The sequence below is a fragment of the Benincasa hispida genome, chromosome 10, assembly GCF_027475165.1.
Source record: "Benincasa hispida cultivar pf3 chromosome 10, pf3_genome.v1.1, whole genome shotgun sequence".
Taxonomy (NCBI): domain Eukaryota; kingdom Viridiplantae; phylum Streptophyta; class Magnoliopsida; order Cucurbitales; family Cucurbitaceae; genus Benincasa; species Benincasa hispida.
In genome coordinates, this window is record NC_143487.1 from 8,841,057 (window position 1) to 8,866,386 (window position 25,330).

The window sequence follows — 25,330 nt, forward strand, 5'->3', positions numbered from 1 at the left end:
TGGAGAAGATTGTTAGAGACTTCATGTGGGATGGGAGTTTTCCAGTCCAGCTACCCATCTTGTTAATTGGAACCGTACCTCTTCCAACTATATATGGAGATCATTGTATTAGCTCTCTTCGTTCAAAAAAAAAAAAACATTGCTATGTTGATGAGATGGTTGTGGAGATTTTGACACAAGGAGAATGCCCTTGGAGACGTGTCACAAGCAACATTTATGGTGCTGACAACCGAGGTTGGACCTCTAGTATGCCAAGAGATAAAACCAAGTTCAAATTGTGAGCTGGAATTATGAAGCGTAAGGTGCAATTCTTTAAGTTCACTGAGTTTGTTGTAGAAGATGGGAGGAAAATCAAATTTTGGGATGATTGTTGGTGTGCCTCTCAACCTCTTGCACAGAAGTATCTGTACATTTATACTATATCCACTAAAAAAGTGGTGATTGCAGATTGTTGGTATGACTCCAACCAAACTTGGGATTTGGGCTTTAGAAGAAGACTCTTTGATAGAGAGATGAAATGCTCGTGTGTTCTTGCCCAATTGCTGAACTCGTGGGTGGTGAATGAAGACCGAGATAATTTGCGTTGGAAGATTGACCCCTTGGAAAGGTTCTATTACCAACTCTACATTTTTAAACCTATCTAAGAGGGCTACGGAAATTGCTTTCCTTATGGTTAGGCTCATTTGGAGGCTCAAGATTCCCAAAATAGTTAAGGTCTTCCTGTGGTCTCTTGATTACAGGGGCCTAAATACTCATGAGAAGCTTCAAAAGGAAGTTTCCAAATTGGGTCCTTTCTCCTTCTATTTGTTGTCTTTGTTATAGAGAGGTGGATCATTTGTTCTTGCACTGTGAGTTTGCTTCTAAAGGGTGGGATATTCTATTTAATATCTTTGGGGTGGCTGGGTGCCTTCCTAAGAAGGTTGATGAGTGGATGATTGAATTATCGGAAGTGTAACAATTTGTTAAAAACATTTCTAATCAGGTGAACAAAAGAAAAAAAAAAAAAAAGAAAAAAATTTAGGCAGTCCCTGCACAATGACTAAGCTCGATTCTTCAGCATTCTTACATCCAAAGGTCTCTGCCTCTGTATCTCATTAAAATTTTACTTGGTGTTCTTAATCAGAATATTACCATTTTCTTAAATTTTATGTCATTTGGAGACCTCTGGCTTTCTCACCGGTTCTAGCTTTTGTACGAGATTTATGCCCTAGTAGCAAGGGACCTTTTCTTTCTTCTTCATTTCTCTTTGAAAAATTCCCCTCCTACAAGTAATTCATGATATGGATGGACAAAATAAAGGAAATACTAGAATATTTTGGAAGAGAGAGGAATCTTCAACTGACATGGTGAAGTGGAGTAGAATTTAAATCGTTTTTGTTATTGTTTTCGTTTTTTTTCCCCCTTTTATTCAGGGTCCCAATAACAATAATCAGTGGAACATCTATTTTCAATTAAAAAGCATTGGAACTGTTTTCCGTAGGACCAGACTCCTGGTTGTGATTTTTTTTTTCTTTTAATAGCAATGAAATTGACTAATATAAGAACATATGAATTGCAAGCCACTCCTGGAGGCTGGAAATATACAATGGTACTTGAAACTACCTGAGAAAAAGCTGGTGTGTAATTGGGAGAGAATTTTAATTTCTTCAACAACGGTATCACATCAGAACTCTGTGGATAAGTAATTTGTGGGGCTTTCACCCTGTTAAGTGGTATAAAAGTAACCCTTCCGCCTTTCAATGAATTAAGGTGTCGTATGATCTGGGTTGATATTTCATCATTTTCCACCACCACATGAAATAAGCTGATAAGAAAATGAAGGATATCAATCAAATCTTGATCTTTATCAAGGTGCACAACCCACAACAATGACACGATTTCTATATGTCAGCTGACAGCTAACCAGTTCAACAGAAAAACTGACCTAATGAAACCTTAAAGTCAGAATATAACAAAAGAATATTCATTCACCTGTTTCCAGCCGTAACTTCAACAGCAGTAAAAAATTTATCATCACAATCGAGCAACTCAATAATTGGACCATGCACCCCAGAAATTTTGTACTCTTTACAGATCCTCCGAACAGAATTTAGTCCCCTTCTTACATCCTAATAATATGTCAAACAGAACATTGAAGAACTTGGATCAGAAATACAATCCAGTCATTGACTAACCATACATTCAGCATATCTAATAGACAGAAGGAGAAAAGAGTGAAACAAAAAAAGACAAAATAATAACCAAACTACAGAAAACAAAACAAGAACCGATTGCCTGTGCCAGTGCTGGAAATCATGAACTTGATTATCTTCCTGGCCCATTGTAATTTAGTTCCATTGTGTGTCTGAATTATTCGCATAAATCCTAAATCTAAATATGCATATGAGAGAAAAGGGAAGAGGAATGAAAAAGGAATGTTGTATTAAGTACAGCAGTTAGGCGTTATTTTGACCCATGAGTGAGAGAAACGGAGAGCTACAAAGTTACTTGATTTGAGAACGAACTGACTAATTGGAAAGAGTGTTCTGGTGGTGGGCAGATAACGCTCAAATTCTCCCTCACTCTTTCTTTATTCATTGAACTACCAGTCTGAATTCTATTATAGCCTTATTAAAGCAGCTGGATCCTTGGGGGACGGTGGCATACAAAAAGATGGATCATTTGGAATCTCTGGGAGGAATTTACTTTAAAGGAACGAATGAAGATACATTTAGGAAATGAACCAATCAACATAATGCGACATAGGAATGTATGGAAAAGAAGGGGAGAACATGTTCCATCACGCATGATCAGTTGCTCGTACAAGACCTGGTAGAGAGGACAAAGTCAAGAACTATCGGAACATCTTTTCCTGGCACCAACTGCAATGGCAGAAAATGAAGGTTGGAGATGCCAATTTTTCAATGAGCAGGAACCTAATGAATGGTTGTTACAAGAAAGTAGCTGAGGACCAAAAGGCTTGAGATAGGGCATACCTTCTGAAAGAGGATTTAGCTCTAATGAAACTACTAGGGCAGTTTCATCGGTACTAACTAATAAGCAATGTTAATAAGTGAAATAATTGCAGTTGAGGTAAGTTCTCTCTTCTCTCTCCTCCCTCTTTCTTCTCTCTCTCCTCCTTCTCATCGTCTTCCCGTCACATTTTCTCCGGCAACTCTTTTCCGGTCAACATCCCGGCGTGTTTTCCTCCGGTGATTCCCCTTCCTCCTGAGGACTCTTCCCGATTGTTCGCAAGCATGGAAATTCAAAGTTGCAAGGTGAATGGGTCTTATTATTGCATCTGACACGACTCCGACAGATTCTTTGTGGAGGACATGGACGTCAGCAAGGTTCTCCCTCTGGCATTGCCTCATCTACAATGGTGTGTGGAACGACTTTCAGAGCTAATTCAGGGATTGTGTAACCGGTTCTTCCTTCATAGATTTAAAGACGACTACGGGGTTATAAAACTTTCTAAGTTAAAAGGCTCCAACGGCTGGTTTTTGAGATGCGTAGTTTGGCCTGCGACCCGTGGTCAGTTCGTCATACACATCTCTGTGGGCCCTCTACAACAAGGATGGCTTTCTTTCATTTGAATGTTGAAAAGCTTTCTTCATAAGATCGTTAGTGATGTTCAACATAAGTCTTCAGTTTCAAAACCGAGTATTTTCCAAAGCAATGTGATTCCACCTACAATTCCCCCTTCAAAACTCAAAGAAATATGTAGATGTTTTAAAAAGGAAAAAGATTGACCAGCCCTCTGCAACTCCTTCGCCATATAATGAGTGTTCATCCCCTGTTTTTGCATCGATGAAATAGAGTCGTGCGTCTTTCTAGGTAAAGAAGAATCACGAAGTGTACGGCGAGGATTTTAGCAATCTTTCCATTGTTTCAAGGCTATTTGCGTTTAATGATTGGAATGAAATAGCTAAATCGTTGGAGGATTTCTTCCAAACCAAAGTTATAATTAATCCCCGGTTTATTGACAATGCTCTGATCAAATTAAAACAAGGAACTTTGGAAGATCTGATAGAGTCTCTAGAGAAATGGCAGTCGATCGGTCGTTTCCATATTTTATTTGAAAAATGGAATAGTATGAAACATAGCAAACCTACATGGATTTCTCTTAAAAACCTCCCATTGGATTATTGGAGTAGAAGGACATTTGAAGCTATTGGTGCCTACTTTGGAGGTCTTGAAAGCATTGCACTTGAGACACTGAATTTTCTAAATTTCCCGGAAGCCAAAATTCAGGTAAGGAAAAATCTTTGTGGACTCATGCTGGCTACGGTTGAAATCAAAGATGAATATTGTGAGAATTTCTTTTTAAATTTTGAAGATTTTGAACAACTTGAAGAGCCTAAATTTGTTCATGGTAATCTTTTTCTTAAGGATTTTTCAAATCCAATTGACTTAGTCAAATTAAATCAAGTTTCAACAGATGAAGGCTATAAGCTTAATGTTATGAATTCGACCGGATGTTCCTAACTTCTCCTCAGTCGAAGCCGGATATATCAAGGAATCCTTTTGCAGCCCTCAAGAAAGAATCTCACGAGAAAACGGCCGGAAGTACTGATACTACTCCTCGAACTATTCACTCTAGGAAAGTTGTGTTGGAGAAGACAAACCGGATTGGTGTGAACAAGCCAGAGGAAATCGAAGAGGCACCTTTAATGAGGAAAGAGACTGTTGCGGCTACTTTTTCGTTCGCGCCCAATGAAATATCAAATAATATCTCTCTCAATAAAGACATCTTAATTAATTCTCAACCACAACCAAATGATTCCCAACCAAAAATGCCTGTAACGGCTTCGGAGGCAGCCCAAAAGTCACCTGGTCACACTTCCGCCGATTCATCTTATTCTACCAATAGCTTACTGCACCTCGTTTCTTCAAGAAAGTTGGTTCCTCTCTCCACTAACGCTTCAGTATCTAGAACTAGCCTCTCCATACAAAACAACAATGGCGACTCGATTAACCACTTGATTTCCTCATCAGTTGAAGCTTCCTTATTTGCAGCCAACAAAATCTCTTCAAAGGTAAGAAAAATAAGAACTTCTTCCCATCTTTTTAAGCCATTCCCCAAGCACTTTGCCAGAAAAAAGAGTTCAAAGCTTTTCTTTAAGAAAAAGCTATACATCAGAAAGAGAGTGTTGGAAAGCAACCCGAATCAAATTGAAGAAAGTTGCACCCGTGTTCAAGCCCCTGTTCTCTCTACCAGGCAATCTTTCTCTCACTCTATAAAATTTGATCACTCGACTTTCACCTTGCCCAACTCTAAGGTAAAATTTTTTAGAGGAACCCTAAGTTTTTCCCCATTCCCTACTCTAAACAAGAAAGGTGTTGAAGAAGTTGACTCTCCCTTTAATGTCAGTAGTGAAGAAGCCGAGCAACGTGAGAATGGGGAAGACCAAGTTGATATTGCACAAAAGGATTCCTTTGAGACAAATCTTGTTAATCTATTCCAGACTGAAGAAGACCAGATTGCAAATGTAAAAACCATTGTTAGCTTGCTACCAATTATGCCTTTAGAAATCCCAAGTCACCTACAAGCTATTGTTGCAAATTGTGGATTAACTTTGGGTTGATCATTTTCTTCTAGTCACTTTGGGAGTCTCCATATCAGTAATTGTGATGAAAATAGTGTTGTGGAATACAAGAGGGTTAAAGGATGTAAATAAAAGGCAGATCTTAAAATAATTCTTGAAAAAGCATAATCTGGACCTTGTTTTGATCCAGGAATCAAAGAAAGATGATTTTGATGTTGCTTTTATTAAAACAGTATGGAGCTCTAAGGATATTGCCTGACAATTTGTGGAATCCTTTGGTAAATCAGGTGGCATCTTGACAATGTGGGATATGAGCAAGCTTCATGTTGTTGAAACGAAACTCTCAAAGGTGGTTACTCGTTATCAGTTAAATGTATAACTATTTGCAAAAAGACATGTTGGGTTACAAATGTCTATGGTCCAAATGATTATAAAGAGAGGAAATATGTTTGGCCTGAGCTACTCTCCCTTTTAGCCTATTATACAAAAGTTTGGTGTATAGGAGGAGATTTCAACATTACTAGATGGGCACATGAACGTTTTCCCTTTGGAAGAACCACAAAAGGCATGCATCTCTTTAATACCTTTATTGATCAAGCTAACCTTTTGGAAGTTCCTCTTTCAATGGTAGGTACACTTGGTCCCGAGAAGGTAATTCAATTGCAAGATCACTTATTGATCGGTTTTTCATTACTAAAGCTTGGGATGATGAGTTTGAAAACACTACCGTCAAGCACGTTTATTCTCGTATCATTTTCCTCTTGTTCTTGAAGCTGGTTCCTTCAACTAGGGACCATCCCCTTTTCGTTTTTGTAATAGTTGGCTGCAAAACAAGGAATGTTCCAAGATCATTGGAAGAGCTTGGAAAAGTTGTCGACCCTCTGGATGGCCTGGTTTTGTCCTAAGCATTAAATTGAGAAAGGTGAAAACGGCAATTAAAGCTTGGCATGTGATTTATTAGGAGAGGCAAAATAGAATAGAGGAATTGTTAAAAGAAATTAATAATTGGGATGTCTTGGTTGATTCACTTCAGTTATCTGACTCTGATAAGGATTTTCAAAATTTTCTGAAGACTGAATTGTTGGCTTTTTACAGGTTAGAGAAGGTAAATTTAATCCAAAAAAGTAAGCTAAATTGGATAAGGCTGCGTGATGAAAATACTAGTTTTTTTCACCGGTTTCTTGCAGCTAAAAAGGGGAGAAATCTAATTCCTAAGTTGGTAAATAATTAAGGAGTGCCAACCAATTCATTTCGAGAAATTGAAAGCTTAATCCTGGGCTTCTATGAGAAGTTGTTCACTAGAATGCCCGGGATATCCCTTTGAACTTTGTGTGGCCATGTGTTTCTCCAAATCAGAATGCCATCCTTAAAGCTAAATTTTTAGAGGTAGAAATTAAACAATCGTTGATGGCTCTTGGTAAGAATAAAGCCCCAAGTCCAGATGGTTTTACAGTTGAATTTCTACTAAAGTTTTGGGACTTAGTGAAGCTGAATTTCCAATCTTTATTCGAAGATTTTTATAAGAATGGAAGATTAAATGCATGTGTTCAGGAAAATTTCATTTGTTTAATATAAAAGAAGGAAAACTCCATTGTTGTTAAAGATTTTTGACCAATCAGCCTCACTACCTTAACTTATAAGCTTATTGCCAAGGTCCTTGCAGAAAGATTGAAGAAAGTCATGCCTTCTATTATTGCCCCAACCTAATGAAATTTCATAGAAGGTAGACAAATTTTAGACCCAATCTTGATAGCTAATGAAGTGGTGGACTATCGAGTTAATAAGAAGAAATGTTGGATTCTTAAATTAGATCTTGAAAAAACCTTTGATCATGTTGATTGGAGTTTTCTAGAGAAGGTGTTATTGAGTAAAAATTTTGACCAAAAGTGGATTAAGTGGACTATGGGGTGTGTTAAGAACCCTAGATACTCAGTCTTCATTAATGGGAGACCAATAGGAAGAATTTTTGCATCAAGGGGAATTACACAAAGTGATCCCCTTTCACCTTTCCTTTTTCTTCTAGTTAGTGAAGTCTTGGGAGGCTCTTATGGATAAGCTTTATGAAAATGGACTTTTCGAAGGCTTTGTAGTGGGAAAAGAGAAAATCCATGTTTCCATCCTTCAATTTGCAAACGATACTTTGATTTTTTTGTAAGTATGACAATAATATGCAGTAAAACTAAAGGAATCGATCGATTTGTTTGAATGGTGCTCAGGTCAGAAGATTAATTGGGAAAAATCTGCCTTGTGTGGTGTGAATATGGAAGTGAAATGAGTTGCAGTACACTGCTACTAGTTTGAATTGTGAAACTGTCCATTTGCCTTTTCTCTACCTCGGTTTACCTTTGGGAGGCTACCCTAAACAAGTCTCTTTTTGGCAGCCGGTAATAGATAAAATTCATGTCAAATTAGATAAATGGAGGAGATTTAATATGTCTAGAGGAGGAAGAGCCACTTGATGTAATCCAATACTTCCTAATCTTCCAATGTAGTACATGTCAACCTTCTTGATGTCGGATACTGTAATTTCAAAGTTAGAAAGAACTTTGCATAATTTCTTTTGAGGAGGTCACAATGGTAGCAAGGTCAACCATTTAGTGAAATGGAGCTTTGCTAATAGATCTCTAGCAGAGGAGGTCTTGGTTTGAGAGGCTTCAATTCAAAAAACTTGGCTCTTCTAGCAAAGGGGGGATGGAGATATTTGGAAGAAGAAAATTCACTTTGGCACCAAGTTGTTAGAAGCATCCATGGTCAAGATTCTTATAATTGGCACACGGCCGGTAAAGTTGGAAGAAGTTTGAGAGGTCCGTGGATAAGCATTTCTAGGACTTGGCAGAAAATGGATGTTCTAGCTAAGTATAACCTTGGAAATGGCAGCCGTATTGCTTTTTGGGAGGATGCTTGGGATGGTGTGGTTCCTTTCAGCATTCTGTTTCAAGACTCTTTAAAACAGCCTTGTTTCCAAAAGGTTCGGTTGCTGATCATTGGGATTACTCTTTGACCTCTTGGTCTATGACTTTTCGCCGTTTGCTTAAAGAGGAGGAAATTATTGAGTATCAGAATTTGCTCGGGCAAATCTCAACTAGAAAAGTGACAGAGAACTTTGATAAAAGATCTTGGTCACTAGAAGGGAGTGGGATCTTTTCTGTAAAATCTCTCTCGGCTCACCTTTCTCCTTCTTCCCCTTTGGACAAATTGTTATATCATGCATTATGGATGTCAAATTGTCCAAGATGTGTCAACATCCTTATATGGATAATGGTCTTTGGTTCACTAAACGTCTCCTCAATTATTGCAACGTAAGATGCATTTAAGTTGCTTGGTTCCTTCCATGTGCTTTCTTTGTAAACAGAATGGAAAGGATTTACAGCATCTATTCTTCAATTGCAATTATTTAGTTAAGTGTTGGTGGGAATTATTTAACATCTTCAATACCTCATGGGTGTTTAGCAATGATTTTAGAGATAATGTACAGCAGATTTTAATTGGTCCTCATTTAAAGAAAAAGCCTCATTTGATTTGGATCAATGCGGTCAAGGCTTTGGCTGAATTGTGGTTTGTGAGAAACCAAAGGGTGTTCCATGGTAAATTCCTTGGTTGGTCAGACTGCTTTGAAGTTGCCCATCGAAATGCTTCTTTGTGGTGCACTCAATCCAAGCATTTCGAGGCATTTTCTATTCAAGATCTTTGCTCAAGCTGGCGGGCATTTATCTTTACTACTTAATTTGCTCTTGTTTATGTCCATATTGCTAATTGTTCTAGTGTACTTTTTGTTTGGATGGAAACTGCCTTTTTGTAATATTTCATCGATTATTGTAAGAGAAGTGATTTTATATTGAGATTAGATTGTAGGAAATGATGTGGGCGCTAAGGGGTATCAACCTAGTTGAGATATCCGGGTGCGCCTCCTAATCCATAGGTCTTCTGTCGTTTGCTCTTTGTATAACTTTTTTGTACTTCAAGCATTTGTCTCATTTTTATTAATGAAGAGACTTGTTTCCATTTAAAAAAAAAAAAAAAAAACTAATCAGCAGTGTTCCAGTCAAGGGTTGGGACTCCTCAAGTCTCCCTTTCTTCTCTTTAACTTTTTATATAACAAACTAGCACTGAGTTCTATCAATTTTCTCCAAAAATATAATTAATTTAGGCACAGTAAAACCATATAAATGTCCTGAGGTTGATCAAAATTAAAACAGAAAGAAACGAGGCCAATGAAAATCCTCACACCCTAAAGCTAAAACCAGATGGAAAAGACACCATTCATTTTGAATGTTTTATTGACAAAAGTGCTCTATAATTGTGAAGTTCTAACAGTTTATGCAGAAGTAAAAACACTATCAAGAAGGGTTATATTAACAAAACGCTGAAGGGAACATAGATGCATTTCATCCAGAATTTAACCAGCAACATTTTCTGTACTGTTATCATATTGATACCAGTATGTTTGAATTTCATTCTACAACGGGAAAAGAGGGGAGGGGAAAAAATAATAATACCTTTAAAATTGAGACAATTTATGAACTAAAATTACACAAAATTAGTTCTTCACCTGAAGTGGCGGGCTAAAAGTTACAACCAAGAACAGACAACCTGTTATATTTGACAACCAGCTGATACTAAGATGGTTTAGTCATGAACTGTTGTAACTTATCATTCATTTCAGAGGCTTTACAGCATAATATGGTGCTATCCCACAGCATTATTTTATCCGTGTCATGTAGATATGGTTTTCATAAGTACTATCGAAAAAAAGATATGGTTTTCATAAGTAAAATGAATAAGGTGATTCTATCAAACAACAATTAAGTAGCTAAACAAATTATAGACCAATTACTTACACCAGGAGTAGCATGATCAAGACTTTTTTCTGCCTTCTCAACTTCAGCTTTCAACCTATCAATTTCAGCCACAAGTTCACTTTCCTTGCTCCACAGCGACCTATACATTGATCAAAACACTGAGAAAAAGCTGGAAGATTGAGCAATTAATTGCGCTTTCCAGATACAAATAGTTGTTAACTTTCAAAAAATGGACATATGAGGACATACTTCCTCTCATCCTGTAGTTTGTCTCTCTGTGCTCTAAAGGCATTAAACCCATGGGACGACTCAGTTATGTGGGACTGTAAAGTTGCGATGTCCATTTTGCGACTCTCAATAAAGGCATCTCGCTCAAGTAACTCAGCATTAAGCTTATCAATTTCATCCTGAAGCTTCTGTTCCTGTTGTCCAAGAAGATGAAAACCCTTAAGCAAATTACCAGAAATCCAAAGGCAAGGAAGTGAGCAATGAACCACACTAACTCCCAAGATTCAACCATAACCTGAAACACCTTTATATTCCTCTACAACCAAATATTTTCCAGATGGTAAAGAAATTTACTGGCAACAATAGCCTACCTTTCTCATGGAAAGCCACAAAGATACCTTGAACAAGCCATAACAACTCCAAACCACAATAAACATCCATACAATAAAGGGCCTCTGGATGAATCCAGGGAATGTGCCTCTGAGGATACAGAACAATTGAGGTGGAAATTCAAGATGTTATTATTCAATCCCAACCAAACAATTTATTTTCCTTCAAAATCTTAACATTCTATAATTTGGAAGCAAAAACCAAGTGAGAGAACAAGGGTTTACAAGAAAGGGTTACTAAGGACTCAGTATCCAACTTCACCGATCCTTGACAATAAGAGACGATGGAACCCATGTAAACATGAAAGCAATGAAACTAACTGAACGCCTCCTATCATTTGACATTAATGCTAAAAAATATAATAACCTTCCAGAGAAGAGAGAAACGGGAGAGAAAAAAAACAAAAACAAAAACAAAGAAACAAAAGAAGACAATATTATTGATATACAAAGAAGAGAAGACACCAAAAAGCAAACACTTAAAATCTAACAAAGCAATTCTAGAAAAGAACAAAGCTAGAGAATGCATAAACTTTAAAGCCAAGGCCAATTGAAGATCATAGACAAAACGTCAAAAGAGAGCCTAAAGTCCTTGGGGATGAGAAGTCCCTACGCCTGAGGAGGAGGAGTATTCAAAAGAGGCCTCCAATCTATGTTAATGAGAAGAAAGGGAATATAACAAAAGGATTTGCGGGTCACACTCCAAGTGGAACCCATATACTGTACATAAACACAAAAAGGGTCAATAAGGGTGAACTTATCCGAGAAAATTCTCAAATTCCTCTCTTTCCAAGTTTTAAAGTTTACATTTAGAAGTTTTAAAATATTTAAAAAAAAAAACGCAATGAGGAACTCCTCGCAGGAAACAAATGATGCAGATGAGCGAAGTAGGCCATTATTGACCAATGGTCCTCCAAGAAACAGAAATCCACACAAGGAAATGGATTTCCAAGGACTTTGAAAATGCTGTTGTTGACAATGTAAAGTTCCATCTATTGGAATGAGTACCATACTCAAAATGACCAAATGCAACAAAAAAATTGACTCTAACAAGAAGTGTCATAACCATCTAAACATAAGTGCAAGATTTACATTTTTACAACCTAAACACAAACCCTAGAACGCCCTCTTGAGTTCTCCATTGGCATCAAGACTCGAGAAAAATATCTTTAATCAAAGAGAGAGACAAAAAGGAAGAAAAACGTTTTTGTTGGGTAATAAATGTCAGGTACCAATAGACAACATTACTCAAAGGGTCCAAATAATCTTAATATCTTTAAATAAAGAGAGACACAAAAAGGAAGAAAAATGTTTTTGTTGGGTAATTAATGTCAAGTACCAATAGACAACATTACTCAAAGGGTCCAAATAATCTTACATTCTAGAATGTTTTAAGCGAAATGCTTAGAGGATATTTTCTTTCTCAAACTGCACTGTCCCACTCTATTTAAAGTTTCCAATTCTTTCACTTCAAATGAAAACTCCTTCTCACCCACCCTCTTTAAGAACTTAAACTTATTCAGACTACATTAGTTTTACAAAAATTGAGCTGAAAAGTGACTCTGGTTTCTCAATATGCAAAGTAGTTCCAATTTTCAATTGTAATGAGATGTCTGTTGGGATATATATATATATATATATTTTTGGCAAGATGTGGAGATTATTTTGATGGAGGGGGATGGGCTCCTACGTTATAAAAGGAGCCTACCTCCTTTGTTTTTAAATGTTCCAATTAGAGATACTTAGAGTTTATGTGTACTTATCTAATTAAAAATTTTGCATTCTCTAGTTTGAGAGTAGGAAAAAGGATGTGAGTAGTCAAAAGCTTTGAAGAGAGTGATTTTGTAACTAGGGTTAGGGAGAGATCTCTGTGTGATTGTAACAATTTTTCACATAGTAGATTTTTCTGGTCCGTGGTTTTTCTCCGAGTTGAGAGTCTTACATGTAAATTCTTGTGTTCTTAATTTTTATTGCTTTCTTTTAATTTCTCTGTTATTTTCTACTTATTCTTGTGGTAGAAGTGGGAGGCTCTTTCCCAACAAATGGTATCAGAGCATTAGATTCTTAGTTCCTTGAATTTCTAAATCTCTATGGTTGCAGCATTGTCTAACCTTCCACATCAAAAAAGAATTCTTGAAACAGGCTACAGTATTGTGAATAGTGTGGGTTGTTCACTATTTGCTGTTTTGTTAGGAAAAGAAGCATATATGTCAAGCTTTATGAGTTCAGTAAAGTTTGATGTGGAGAAATTTGATGGAAGGATCAACTTCGGCTTGTGGTAAGTGAAAGTCAAGGACGTGCTGATACAAGTTGGGTTTCACAAAGCCTTGAAAGGAAGACCAAACAGTGGTACTTCTAAAGAGTTAAGTGGTGATGGTGGTTTAGGAGAGTCCAGTGGCGATTCCAGTAAAGATTCTAAGAAGTCCAGTATGAGCGATGAAGATTGGGAGGAAATGGATTTGAGAGCTGCAAGTGCAATCATGCTAAATTTGGCTAAAAATGTTCTTACAAATGTGCATGGAATTTCAGCTGCCAAAGAGCTTCTGGGAGAAGCTTGAAGCAATATATCAAGCAAAAAGCATCTTAAATCAGTTATACCCGAAGGAGTAGTTTCACACATTACGAATGGTGAGGTACAAAAATCTCAGATCATGTGGGTATTCTCAATGGCATCATTTTTCAGCTGAAGATGATAGGAATGAAGATAGAAGATGAAGGTAAGACACTCCAACTCATCTGGTCACTTCCTCCCTCCTATGGACAGATGCAGAAAAGAAACTTTTGATTTTGTTGAGGTTACTAGTAAACTTCTGTCAGAGGAAAAAAGACTAAAGAGTGAAGGGCATACTTCACAAGAGAGTTTAGTACTAGTAGCTGCCAAGTGCAAGAAGAAAGAGTTCGTGCAGAGAAAAGATTTTTTGGGAATGTGGACAATCTGAACACAAGAAAAAGGATTGTCTTAACAAAGCAGATTTGTCAAAAGGCTCTGAGTCTGATGCTAATGTCATCTCCATCGTCACGAATAATGAAAATCTACTCTCCTGAAGAGAGATGAAATTCATCCTCTTGGTATATATGCTTTACCATGATAGTGGATGTGATGTTAGCGGTTCCACAGGTTTGCACATGAGGCATTGACTTCGCGGTTATGCAAGATGTGTGGTGGTAGTTATGTTGATGGTTGAAGGACTTTGAGGTGAGCCAAGTAGGTGGAAGTTGCACCATACATATCTGAAAGATTTATCGACATGTGACAAAAAGAAAATTCTTGAAAGATGGTATTCCAAATGGTCTACTCCTTATGGTGGTGTAATTTATAATTCTCTGTGTAGGAAATCAAGCTAATTATGCATTTGTAAATTAGAGAATTAATTTAGATTATTTCCTTATACCTTGTAATTTTATTCTTTCCTTATAGGTGTAAATTGCCAGCTTAATTTCAACACACTAATTGATAATCCTCTTGAATATATCGAATCTTTCTCAATCACTCAAATATAAGAAAAACATATCTTTTTTCTATACCTAACTTCATGGTATCAGAGCCACACAAATTTTAGAAGTCTCAAAAACCCTAATTTTAAAAGAAAAGAAAAACCCAGCCACATCTTCTTCTTTTCTGGCCAAGCATCTCGTGCCATCTCTACAACCGCTGCATCAAACTCCGATCGAAAACCTTCTATCGCCGTCATTCGCGCCATCGATCTACTCGTTCCGCTCAGCCAACCGCGTCATCAATCGAAGCACCTGTCCGTCTGATCGACCACACCTGCTCCTCGTTCACAGTTGTTGCATCAACAATCTTCTATCTCCGCTTCTGTCTGATCAGCATGGTGTGGATTTCTATCCAGTCAGCCTTCTGCCCACGTCTGCTTGAGCCTCCGTTCACTGTTGCCTCTGTACCTCAGCTCTGGAGCCGCTGTTGTTTTCTAAACTAATATTTTTTTCTCTTTCCCTCGTTTCAATGGCAGGGGAAGAACCTCGAGTTATCAGCTTCACTGAGCACAACAATACTCAAAATAACATGTCACAAACTCAAGGGCCCTAATTATCTCCGATGGTCCCAATCCGTGATGATGTTTATATATGGTCGTGGACGAGAAGACTATATCACAGGAAAGGTAACTTCACCCAACTCCGAAGATCCAACGTTTTGCATATGGAGGGCTAAAAACAATCAAGTTATGAGTTGGTTAATCAACTCCATGACTACTGAAATTGGAGAGAATTTTCTCTTATGTTCAACCGCCAAAGAAATTTGGGATGCTGCTCGAGATACCTTCTCAAATCAAGAGAACACTACTGAACTTTTCCAAATCGAGACCACTCTTCAAGATCTTAAACAAGGTGACTTATCGGTTACAACTTATTACACCACTTTATCTCGCTATTGGCAACAGTTGGATTTATTCGAAAATCATGAACGGAAATGTTCTACTGATGGAATTCTATTTTGGAAAATTGTGGAGACAAAAAGGATTTTTCAAGTTCCTTATGGGTCTTTAATAAATCTCTGGATGAAGTTCGTGGTCGAATCCTCATACTAAGCCATTACCTAGTCTTCGAGAAGTTTTTTCTAAAGTTTGTAGAGAAGAGAGTCAAAAGCAAGTAATGATGGGCCCAACTGAACATTCTCTTACTCCAAGTAGATCTGCTCTTATTTCCCAACAAGATCATGATCCACTTGCTCTTGTTGCTCGAGGTGATAGTCGACAGCACAAAGGACGTCCATAGTGTGACCATTGTAATAAATTGGGACATGTCAAAGACACTTGTTGGAAACTACATGGAAAACCCACAAATTGGAAGCCAAATGTCATAAGATCAGATCGCGAAACTAGGGCCAAAGCTACTGTCTCTAAAACTTCAAACCAACAACCACTGACGAAAGATCTGTTGGACATGCTTCAACAATTGCTGAATAAAACAAATCAACCTTCAGTAAGTGGTTCTAAGACTGGGCAACTACAAGGTAACCAAAAGCCTCATGCTCTTCATACTCAAAACCCTTCCATCCGAATGGATAGTGGACTCTGGAGCATCAGATCATATGATAGGCTATAGATCTTTATTTTCATCTTTCTCTCCCCATACGGGAAACCTCTCCGTTCGAATTATTGATGGTACACCTGCTAAAGTAACTGGGATTGGCAATATTCAAATTTCAAGCTCCATAATCCTTAAATCGGTATTATTTGCACCATAATTGGAGTATAATTTGTTATCTGTGAGTAAGTTGAATAAGGACTTGTATTGTGCAACTAAATTCATTGGCAACTCTTGTATTTTTCAGGACCTGGGATCGGGGAAGATGATTGGCAATGCTGAATTATGTGTCGGATTGTATCTTCTCAAATGAATGATTTTCCCACCAACAACGAAATGCAGTAAACTTGCAGTTCAATCTAATAATTAGTTTGCGTGTGTTTCTGAGTCTTTAAATAAAGAGAGTCTTATCATGATGTTACACTATCGTCTTGGTCATCCCAACTTTGTCTATCTCAAGAGTTTATTTCCAAGTTTATTTCTCAATAAAAAGAGTCTTTCCAATGTGAAATTTGTCAACTCTCCAAACATATACGTGCTCACACCTCATACTTACTGCCCATCTCAACCATTATCTCTCATCCATGGAGACATATGGGGATCTTCAAAGGTAAAAAATATCAATGGGGCACGTTGGTTTCTTCTTTATGTTGATGATCACACGCGTTTAAGTTGGACATTTCTAATGAAAGAGAAATCTGAGACTAGCCAACTGTTCATAATTTTTCATAAAATGATCCGAACTCAGTTTCAAACTATTGAAAGTAAAGGAGAAAAGAGATAACACAAGGTTTACGTGGAAAACCCTAATTCAGGAAGAAAAAACCACGATATAGAAGTTTTTATTATTTTAATGTCATACATACAAGAGAGCCCAAACTCAGATTAAATAGAATGAGGCAAACCCTAAATTTGGTAGGCATAAAAGGAAATGATAAATATGCCCTAAGGGCTAATGCACCATATTTCAACACTCTCCCTCAAGTTGGGTCGTAGATATCAACAAGACCCAACTTGCTAACACAAGCTTCAAACGTCTATCTTGGTAATCCTTTGGTAAGAACATCTGCAACCTGTTAGACTGAAGAGACATAGGGAATACAGATAACCCCGTGATCTAACTTCTCTTTAATAAAGTGTCTGTCAATTTCAACGTGTTTGGTTCTATCATGTTGTACTGGATTGTTGGCAATACTGATGGCAGCCTTGTTATCACAATAAGGCTTCATGGGACCCGGACTCTGTCGATTTCAACGTGTTTGGTTCTATCATGTTGTACTAGATTGTTGGCAATATTGATGGCAGCCTTATTATCACAATACAGCTTCATGGGACCCGAACTGTCCTTGTGAAGATTAGCCAAAACTTTCTGTAACCATATTTCTTCACACACTCCCAGGCTCATAGCTCTATACTCTGCCACAGCACTGTTTCTAGCAACTACACCCTGTTTTTTACTCCGCCAGGTCACCAAATTTCCCCATACAAAAGTACAATATCCCGAGATTGACTTTCTATCTGTCTCTGAAGCTGCCCAATCTGAGTCAGTATATGCTTCAATGTTCCGTGTGTCATATTTTCTGAAAACTAAGTCCTTCTCTAGGGTAGACTTTAGATATCTCAAAATTCGAGTCACTGCTTCCATGTGTTCCTCATACGGATTCTGCATGAACTGACTTACCACACTCACAGAATATGAGATGTCGGGCCTAGTATGAGACAAGTAAATCAGTTTTCCTACAAGGCGTTGATACCTCTCCTTATTTACAGGCACTTCTTCCGTAATGTTATTCAGTTTGCCATTGACCTAAATAGGAGTGTCAATGGGTTTGCATCCAGTCATTCTTGTTTCCTTTAACAAGTCCAGAGTGTACTTTCGTTAAGACACTGATATTCTTGCTTTCGATTTTGCCACTTCCATCCCGAGAAAATAATCTCAAATTCGCCTACCATTCTTTGTTTTAGTTTAACAATTTCTGCCGTATCATCCCCTGATAAAATGATATCATCGACATAAACTACCAAAACAGCAATCTTCCCTGAAAGTGATTTTTAATGAACAATGTATGATCAGAATGCCCTTGAACAAACCCTTGGGATTTAACAAACACTGTGAACCTATCAAACCACGCTCTCGAAGACTGCTTCAACCCATATAAGGACTTTTTGAGTCTGCAGACATGGTTTCCAAATTTAGCTTCGAAACCTGGAGGGGGACTCATGTAAACCTCTTCTTCTAACTCACCATTCAGGAAGGCACTTTTAACTTCCAATTGATGTAGAGGCCAATCCTTATTCACTGCAACAGACAGAAGAACTCGGATCATGTTGAGCTTAGCCATCGGGAAAAAAGTTTCTGAATAATCAATCCCATACGTTTGACTGAACCCTTTAACAACTAACCTAACCTTATATCTCTCGAGCATTCCGTCAGACTTATACTTCACTGTGAACACCCATTTGCAACCAACTGTCTTGTGACCTCTAGAGAGAGCCACTAAATCCCAAGTCCAATTCGCCTCGAGAGCTCTCATTTCTTCCATTACTGTTGCTCTCCACTCGAGAACTTCCATGGCTGCATGCACACTGGTAGGTATTGCTAGGGCATCCAGTTAAGTAGTGAAAGCCTTAAAAACAAGAGACAAGTTACTATAGGTCAGAAAACTGTGCATAGGGATTTAACAAACACTGTTAAACCCTTGGGATTTAACAAACACTGTGAACCTATCAAACCATGCTCTCGAAGACTGCTTCAACCCATATAAGGACTTTCTGAGTCTGCAGACATGGTTTCCAAATTTAGCTTCGAAACCTGGAGGGGGACTCATGTAAACCTCTTCTTCTAACTCACCATTCAGGAAGGCACTTTTAACTTCCAATTGATGTAGAGGCCAATCCTTATTCACTGCAACAGACAGAAGAACTCGGATCATGTTGAGCTTAGCCATCGGGAAAAAAGTTTCTGAATAATCAATCCCATACGTTTGACTGAACCCTTTAACAACTAACCTAACCTTATATCTCTCGAGCATTCCGTCAGACTTATACTTCACTGTGAACACCCATTTGCAACCAACTGTCTTGTGACCTCTAGAGAGAGCCACTAAATCCCAAGTCCAGTTCGCCTCGAGAGCTCTCATTTCTTCCATTACTGTTGCTCTCCACTCGAGAACTTCCATGGCTGCATGCACACTGGTAGGTATTGCTAGGGCATCCAGTTAAGTAGTGAAAGCCTTAAAAACAAGAGACAAGTTACTATAGGTCAGAAAACTGTGCATAGGGATTTAACAAACACTGTTAAACCCTTGGGATTTAACAAACACTGTGAACCTATCAAACCATGCTCTCGAAGACTGCTTCAACCCATATAAGGACTTTCTGAGTCTGCAGACATGGTTTCCAAATTTAGCTTCGAAACCTGGAGGGGGACTCATGTAAACCTCTTCTTCTAACTCACCATTCAGGAAGGCACTTTTAACTTCCAATTGATGTAGAGGCCAATCCTTATTCACTGCAACAGACAGAAGAACTCGGATCATGTTGAGCTTAGCCATCGGGAAAAAAGTTTCTGAATAATCAATCCCATACGTTTGACTGAACCCTTTAACAACTAACCTAACCTTATATCTCTCGAGCATTCCGTCAGACTTATACTTCACTGTGAACACCCATTTGCAACCAACTGTCTTGTGACCTCTAGAGAGAGCCACTAAATCCCAAGTCCAGTTCGCCTCGAGAGCTCTCATTTCTTCCATTACTGTTGCTCTCCACTCGAGAACTTCCATGGCTGCATGCACACTGGTAGGTATTGCTAGGGCATCCAGTTAAGTAGTGAAAGCCTTAAAAACAAGAGACAAGTTACTATAGGTCAGAAAACTGTGCATAGGGTACTTTGTACATAACCTGGTTCCTTTCCCCAGAGCAATTGACATATCAAGAGTGGTATCATAATTGCCAGTTTTCGTTGGCCTCTCTCCAATATCAAACTTCTGAGACAATTTTTCACCTTCCTTAGAGTCTTCCAACACCTCATTACCTCCTGTAATTTCAACCTTCTCTGAGTCCGTCTCACCATCTTCTATGCACCCAGACTTCTCTTCAAGAATCTTCTCTAAAACAACAGGATCTTGAACTTGAGCTGGTTCCGATGCTTGGACACTTTCTGATGGAACAACAGGAATTTTCTGGGTTCCCTTTCTGAGATTCTTCCTATAGTATGTTATCCAGGGCATTTGTCTAGTGGGGAGGACAAACACTGGAATATCAGGGACAGGTTCGGGACAAGGTAGGCTGGATTCAGGAACAAGTTCGGGACTAGGTAGACTGGGTTCAGGAACAGTAGGACTAGGCTCAAGATTGAAGCTAATAGGTACGGAGTACGTGGAACTGTTAGTCTCTTCACTCGTGGTCTCCCCCTGAAGACGACTAACGGGAAAGAATGGTTCATCTTCAAGGAATGTGACATCCATAGTGACAAAGTACTTTCTGGAAGGTGGGGAAAACATTTATAGCCTCGCTGATGAAGGGGATACCCGAAAAACACACACACCTTTGAGCTCTTAGGGCAAACTTAGTTCGGTGAGGACCATAGGTGTGAACAAAAGTTGTACACCCAAACACACGCAGAGGAACTTCAAGGATAAGACGTGTAGACTGGCAAGACTCTTTAAAGCACTCAACGGGTGTTTGAAACTTTAGAACACGTGAAGGCATCCTATTAATGAGATGGGCTGCAGTGAGGACCGCATCTCCCCATAGGTATGATAGGAGAGACGCAAGAATCATCAAGGAACGAGCAACTTCAATGAGATGGCGATTTTTTCGTTCAGCCACCTTGTTTTGTTGCGGAGTATAAGCACAAGAGTTTTGATGGATAATCCCTTTTGCCGTTAGGAATTCCCGAATGGTGTGATTCACAAACTCACGCCCATTGTCACTTCGACGAATGGCAATCTTCGTATTAAACTGAACTAAGATAGTGGTATAGAATTGTTGAAAGGTAGACAAGACTTTGGATTTATCAGCAAAGAGGTATACCCATGTAAGTCGGGTATGATCATCGATGAATGTGACAAACCATCGTTTACCGGACAGGGTAGAGATGTTTGAAGGGCCCAAACATCATTGTGGATCAAGTGGAAAGGTTGAATAGGTTTATAAGGCTGAGAGACAAAAGAAACACGAGGTTGTTTAGCACGTATACAAACATCACAAAACAAAGAAGAAATATTCACATTACGGAATAAATGGGGAAACAAATATCTCATATATTGAAAATTTGGATGTCCAAGTCGAAAATGCTACAATAAATAATCTTTTTCAGACATAGTAAATGAAGATAAAAGACTAGTCCTAAACAAATTCCTGGAGGAAGTATCTTCAGAAAGGAAATAGAGGCCCCTGTCATATCGGCAGTGCCAATCGTCTTCCCCGAGCTCAAGTCCTGAAACAAAGCAGCATCTGGTGAAAAGACAACTCTATAGTTCAAATCTTTTGTTATTTTACTTATTGATAACAAGTTGTAAGAGAATTTTGGCACATGTAGGACATTTTGTAGAATTAATCCCTGAAATGGTGACAATCTGTCTTTTCCAGCAACAGGAGCGAAGGACCCATCCACAATACGAATCCTCTCATTTCCAGCATTCGGATAGTACAAGAGGAATCAATCAGATGAGCCAGTCAAGTGATCGGTCGCTCCTGAATCTAGAATCCACAACTCATTCCCTTCAACGAGAAAACTAAAAGATTGAAGGTTACCTGATTGAGCAACTGTTCCGATCCCTATGGTACCTAAATCACCTGGGTTGGTCACCGGAGGTTGTGTCTGAGGTTGTATCTGAGGTTGTGTGGTCCCCCTCAACCGATTCACTCACCAAAGCATGCCCAGATTTTGACTTGTCATTTGGGGGATGACATTTACCATTAGAAGGTCGGCCATGCAGTTTCCAACACTAATCCTTCGTGTGCCACTGTTTTTTGCAATGCTCACATACTGGGGGTGTTTTGCTATTTTGTTTGTCACCATCAGATCCAGAGGATTTCACCCTAAAGGCAGCTAACTCTACAGTGGTAACCCCAGACCTATTCATTGCACTCGATCTATCCTCTTCTAATCGAACCTCTGAACAAACCTCCATGAGAGACAGTATTAGTTTCTGCCCTAGTATCCGACTTCAAACCGTATCAAATTTGGGGTGCAATCCCGCAAGAAAATCATACACACGATCAACCTCTTCTATCTTCGAGTACTAAATTCCATCATGTGGCCAGTTCCAGATGATCTCCCGACATAGATCCATTTCTTGCCATAACAAAGACATTTTGTTGAAGTAGGACGTCACATCCATGCTCCCTTGTTTGCACTCATGAACCTGTTTACATAAAGTATACATGCGAGATGCATTCTGCCTTCTAGAATATAGCCTACGGACCGCATCCCAAATATCCTGCACAATGGCTGAATATAACAGAGGTTTCCCAATTTGAGGTTCCATGCTACTTATCAACATCGACAGAAGTAAAGAATCTTCTGCCGACCCACTCTTGGGGATCCCCAAGGCTTGGTCACGGTATTTATCCAGTTAAGTACCCAAATCTATGGAGCCCTTCAAAGATCATTTTAATTGTTTGGGACCAAGAGAAGTAGTTTTGGTCATTCAACTTCTCTCCTATGATCATTCTTGCAGAGTTTCCCAAAGTACCAGTTAACAAATTAGTAGTAGGTAGAGTAAGAAACACTGTTACCGAGTTTTCTGAATAGATTGGAAGACTGGAAAACTCATGGCCATTCAGTTTTTCCCCAAAATTGCCATCTGTTGTTGGAAACTCGCCAATTGCTGTTGGAGTTCCCCATGGGTCTCTAATCTCGACTATTTCTACTCATAGGAGATGGGAATAGAATTCTCAATCATAAAGTCACCCACTTGATACCGAGGCTGAACCGGATACACGTTCGGGAGGGACCCCTGTTGCTAGAAGGAACCAAAAAACTGGTCAAAGGCTTCAATCGGATACTACCCCAACACCTCTGCAGTGCTGCTGGAAGCTACACGGCCAGGTACTACTACGGCTGAAGGATAGGCGGTTGACTGGTGTGAGAACGGCTCGGGAGGATGTGCGGCTGACAATACGGGAGGAATTGCAAACGGCTGGCGCGGGAGTTGCTTGAATGCGACGACTGGTTGATGGACGGGTGCGCGATCGTCTGACCCGACCCAAAAGCTGGAGCAAACCCACCCGACACCTGCTGCAAATGTGCGAGAAACGGCGCGCCGACTGGGTTTAGACCGCTCGCCGTCTGGATCGTCCACGGCTGCTCGACGGCACGGCTCCTACAGCTATAGGGTTGAGGACGATTGGCGACTACTCCCCAGTCGGCTGTTATTGCGCTGGGTTCAAGATTGTCCGGAGATACCGATCCACGGCCGCTTGAATCATGGCCATATTAGTTGGGTCAGCTATTGCTCCATCATCAACCACGTCCGATGACTGAATTTCTTCTATCGAGGCTAGGGTTTCATCGCCTTGCTCTGATACCATATTGAAAGTAAAGGAGAAAAGAGATAACATAAGGTTTACGTGGAAAACCCTAATTCATGGAGAAAAAAACACGATAGAAAGTTTTTATTATTTAATGTCATACATACAAGAGACCCCAAACTCAGATTAAATAGAATGAGGGAAACCCTAATTTTAGTAGGCATAAAGGAAAAGACAAATATGCCCTTAGGGCTAATGCACCATATTTCAACACAAACCAATATCAAAATCCTTAAAACTGACAATGCCCGTGATTTTTTCAAGTCTACTCTGGGCCCCTATCTTCAATCTCATGGTATAGTTCACCAAAGTTCTTGTGTCGACACACCATAACAAAATGGTGTCATTGAACGCAAGAATCGCCACCTCCTTGATGTAGCCCGACCCATAATGCTTACTTCTCAAGTTCCAAAAATTTTTTGGGGTAAAGCTGTCCTAACTGCTACCTATCCCATAAATCGATTGCCCTCTCGCATCCTAGAATTTGACACACCGTTACATAGTCTACTTAAACTATACCCTACCTCCCACCTCGTATCTCCTCTACCACTGAAAGTTTTTGGATGCACTGCACTTGTTCATATACATCCCCACTATCGTAGTAAACTTGATGCAAGATCTATGAAGTGCATCTTTCTCGGGTACTCTCCAAACAAGGAAGGGTACAAATGTTATCATCCTCCAACTCCCAAATTCTTTCGCCATGGATGTCACATTTTTTGAAACACAGTCATATTTTCCCAATTCTATGATTCGGGGGAAGCATTTTGATCTTGAATCACAAAATTGGGACTGTATTCTTGACTTTCCTCTAATCTCATCTTCTGAAAATACTCATGTGCCTTCCTCTAAGCAAATTCCTTCTGAAAATGTTCACGGGCCTTCTTTTGAGCAAACTCCTTCTGAAAATGCTCACATGCCCTCTTTTGAGCCTGGACTACAAGTATACTCACGAAGAACAAGGGAACCTGAGAGAAATAAAGTACAATCTACACAAGTTCAACAAAGCCAAGATCTAAACCAAAATCCTAGCATCTCTGAAATAGTACATGAGATTTCAGAAGAAGACATGGACAAACCTATTGCTCTAAGAAAAGGTGTTCGCTCATGTACTCAACATCCTATACAGTACCACTTATCTTATACTAATTTGTCAGCATTTTTTAGAGCATTTGTGACGTCACTAGATCAGGTAAAAATTCCAAAAACTGTACAAGAAACTTTACAAAAACCTGAATGGAAAGCAGCTACTTTAAAGGAATTGCAGGCCCTTGAGAAAAATGGAACGTGGGTTATTACAGATTTGCCCCCAGGTAAACGCACAATTGGATGGAAATAAATTTTTTCAACCAAACACCGAATGGCAATATAAAGAGATTCAAAGCTCGCTTTGTGGCCAAAGGATTCACCCAAGCTTATGGGATTGACTATCAGGAAACCTTTGCACCAGTCGCCAAGTAAAATACTATCCGAGTACTCCTTTCTATTGTTGCCAATTTAGATTGGCCTCTATTTCAACTTGATGTAAAGAATGCATTATTAAATGGTGATCTAGTAGAGGAAGTGTACATGAATATACCCTCAGGATTTGAGGACAAATATACTAGAGGAAAGGTATGTAAACTCAAGAAGTCTCTTTAGAACTGAAACAGTCACCTCGAGCTTGGTTTGAAAAGTTTACCACTGTATTGAAGCATGATAGCTATACTCAGTGTCAATCTGATCATACTCTATTCATTAAACATTTCTCCCCAGGTAAGATCATCGTGTTAATAGTATACGTTGATGATTTAATTCT

At 39.0% G+C, this 25,330-nt stretch overlaps 1 protein-coding gene across 2 annotated transcripts in view; it reads right to left on the reverse strand.

Annotated features, from left to right (window-relative positions):
- TTN7 (Structural maintenance of chromosomes (SMC) family protein) overlaps positions 1–25,330 on the reverse strand; it is a 39,006-nt gene that overhangs the window by 7,412 nt on the left and 6,264 nt on the right. For both annotated transcript variants that reach the window (XM_090306451.1, XM_090306450.1), the window contains exons 15-18: positions 10,577–10,749; positions 10,367–10,466; positions 1,972–2,108; positions 1,603–1,804 (exon numbers count right to left, since the gene is read on the reverse strand). In XM_090306451.1, coding sequence (XP_090162577.1) covers positions 1,603–1,804; positions 1,972–2,108; positions 10,367–10,466; positions 10,577–10,749 — 612 coding nt within the window. The remainder of the gene's footprint in view (positions 1–1,602; positions 1,805–1,971; positions 2,109–10,366; positions 10,467–10,576; positions 10,750–25,330) is intronic.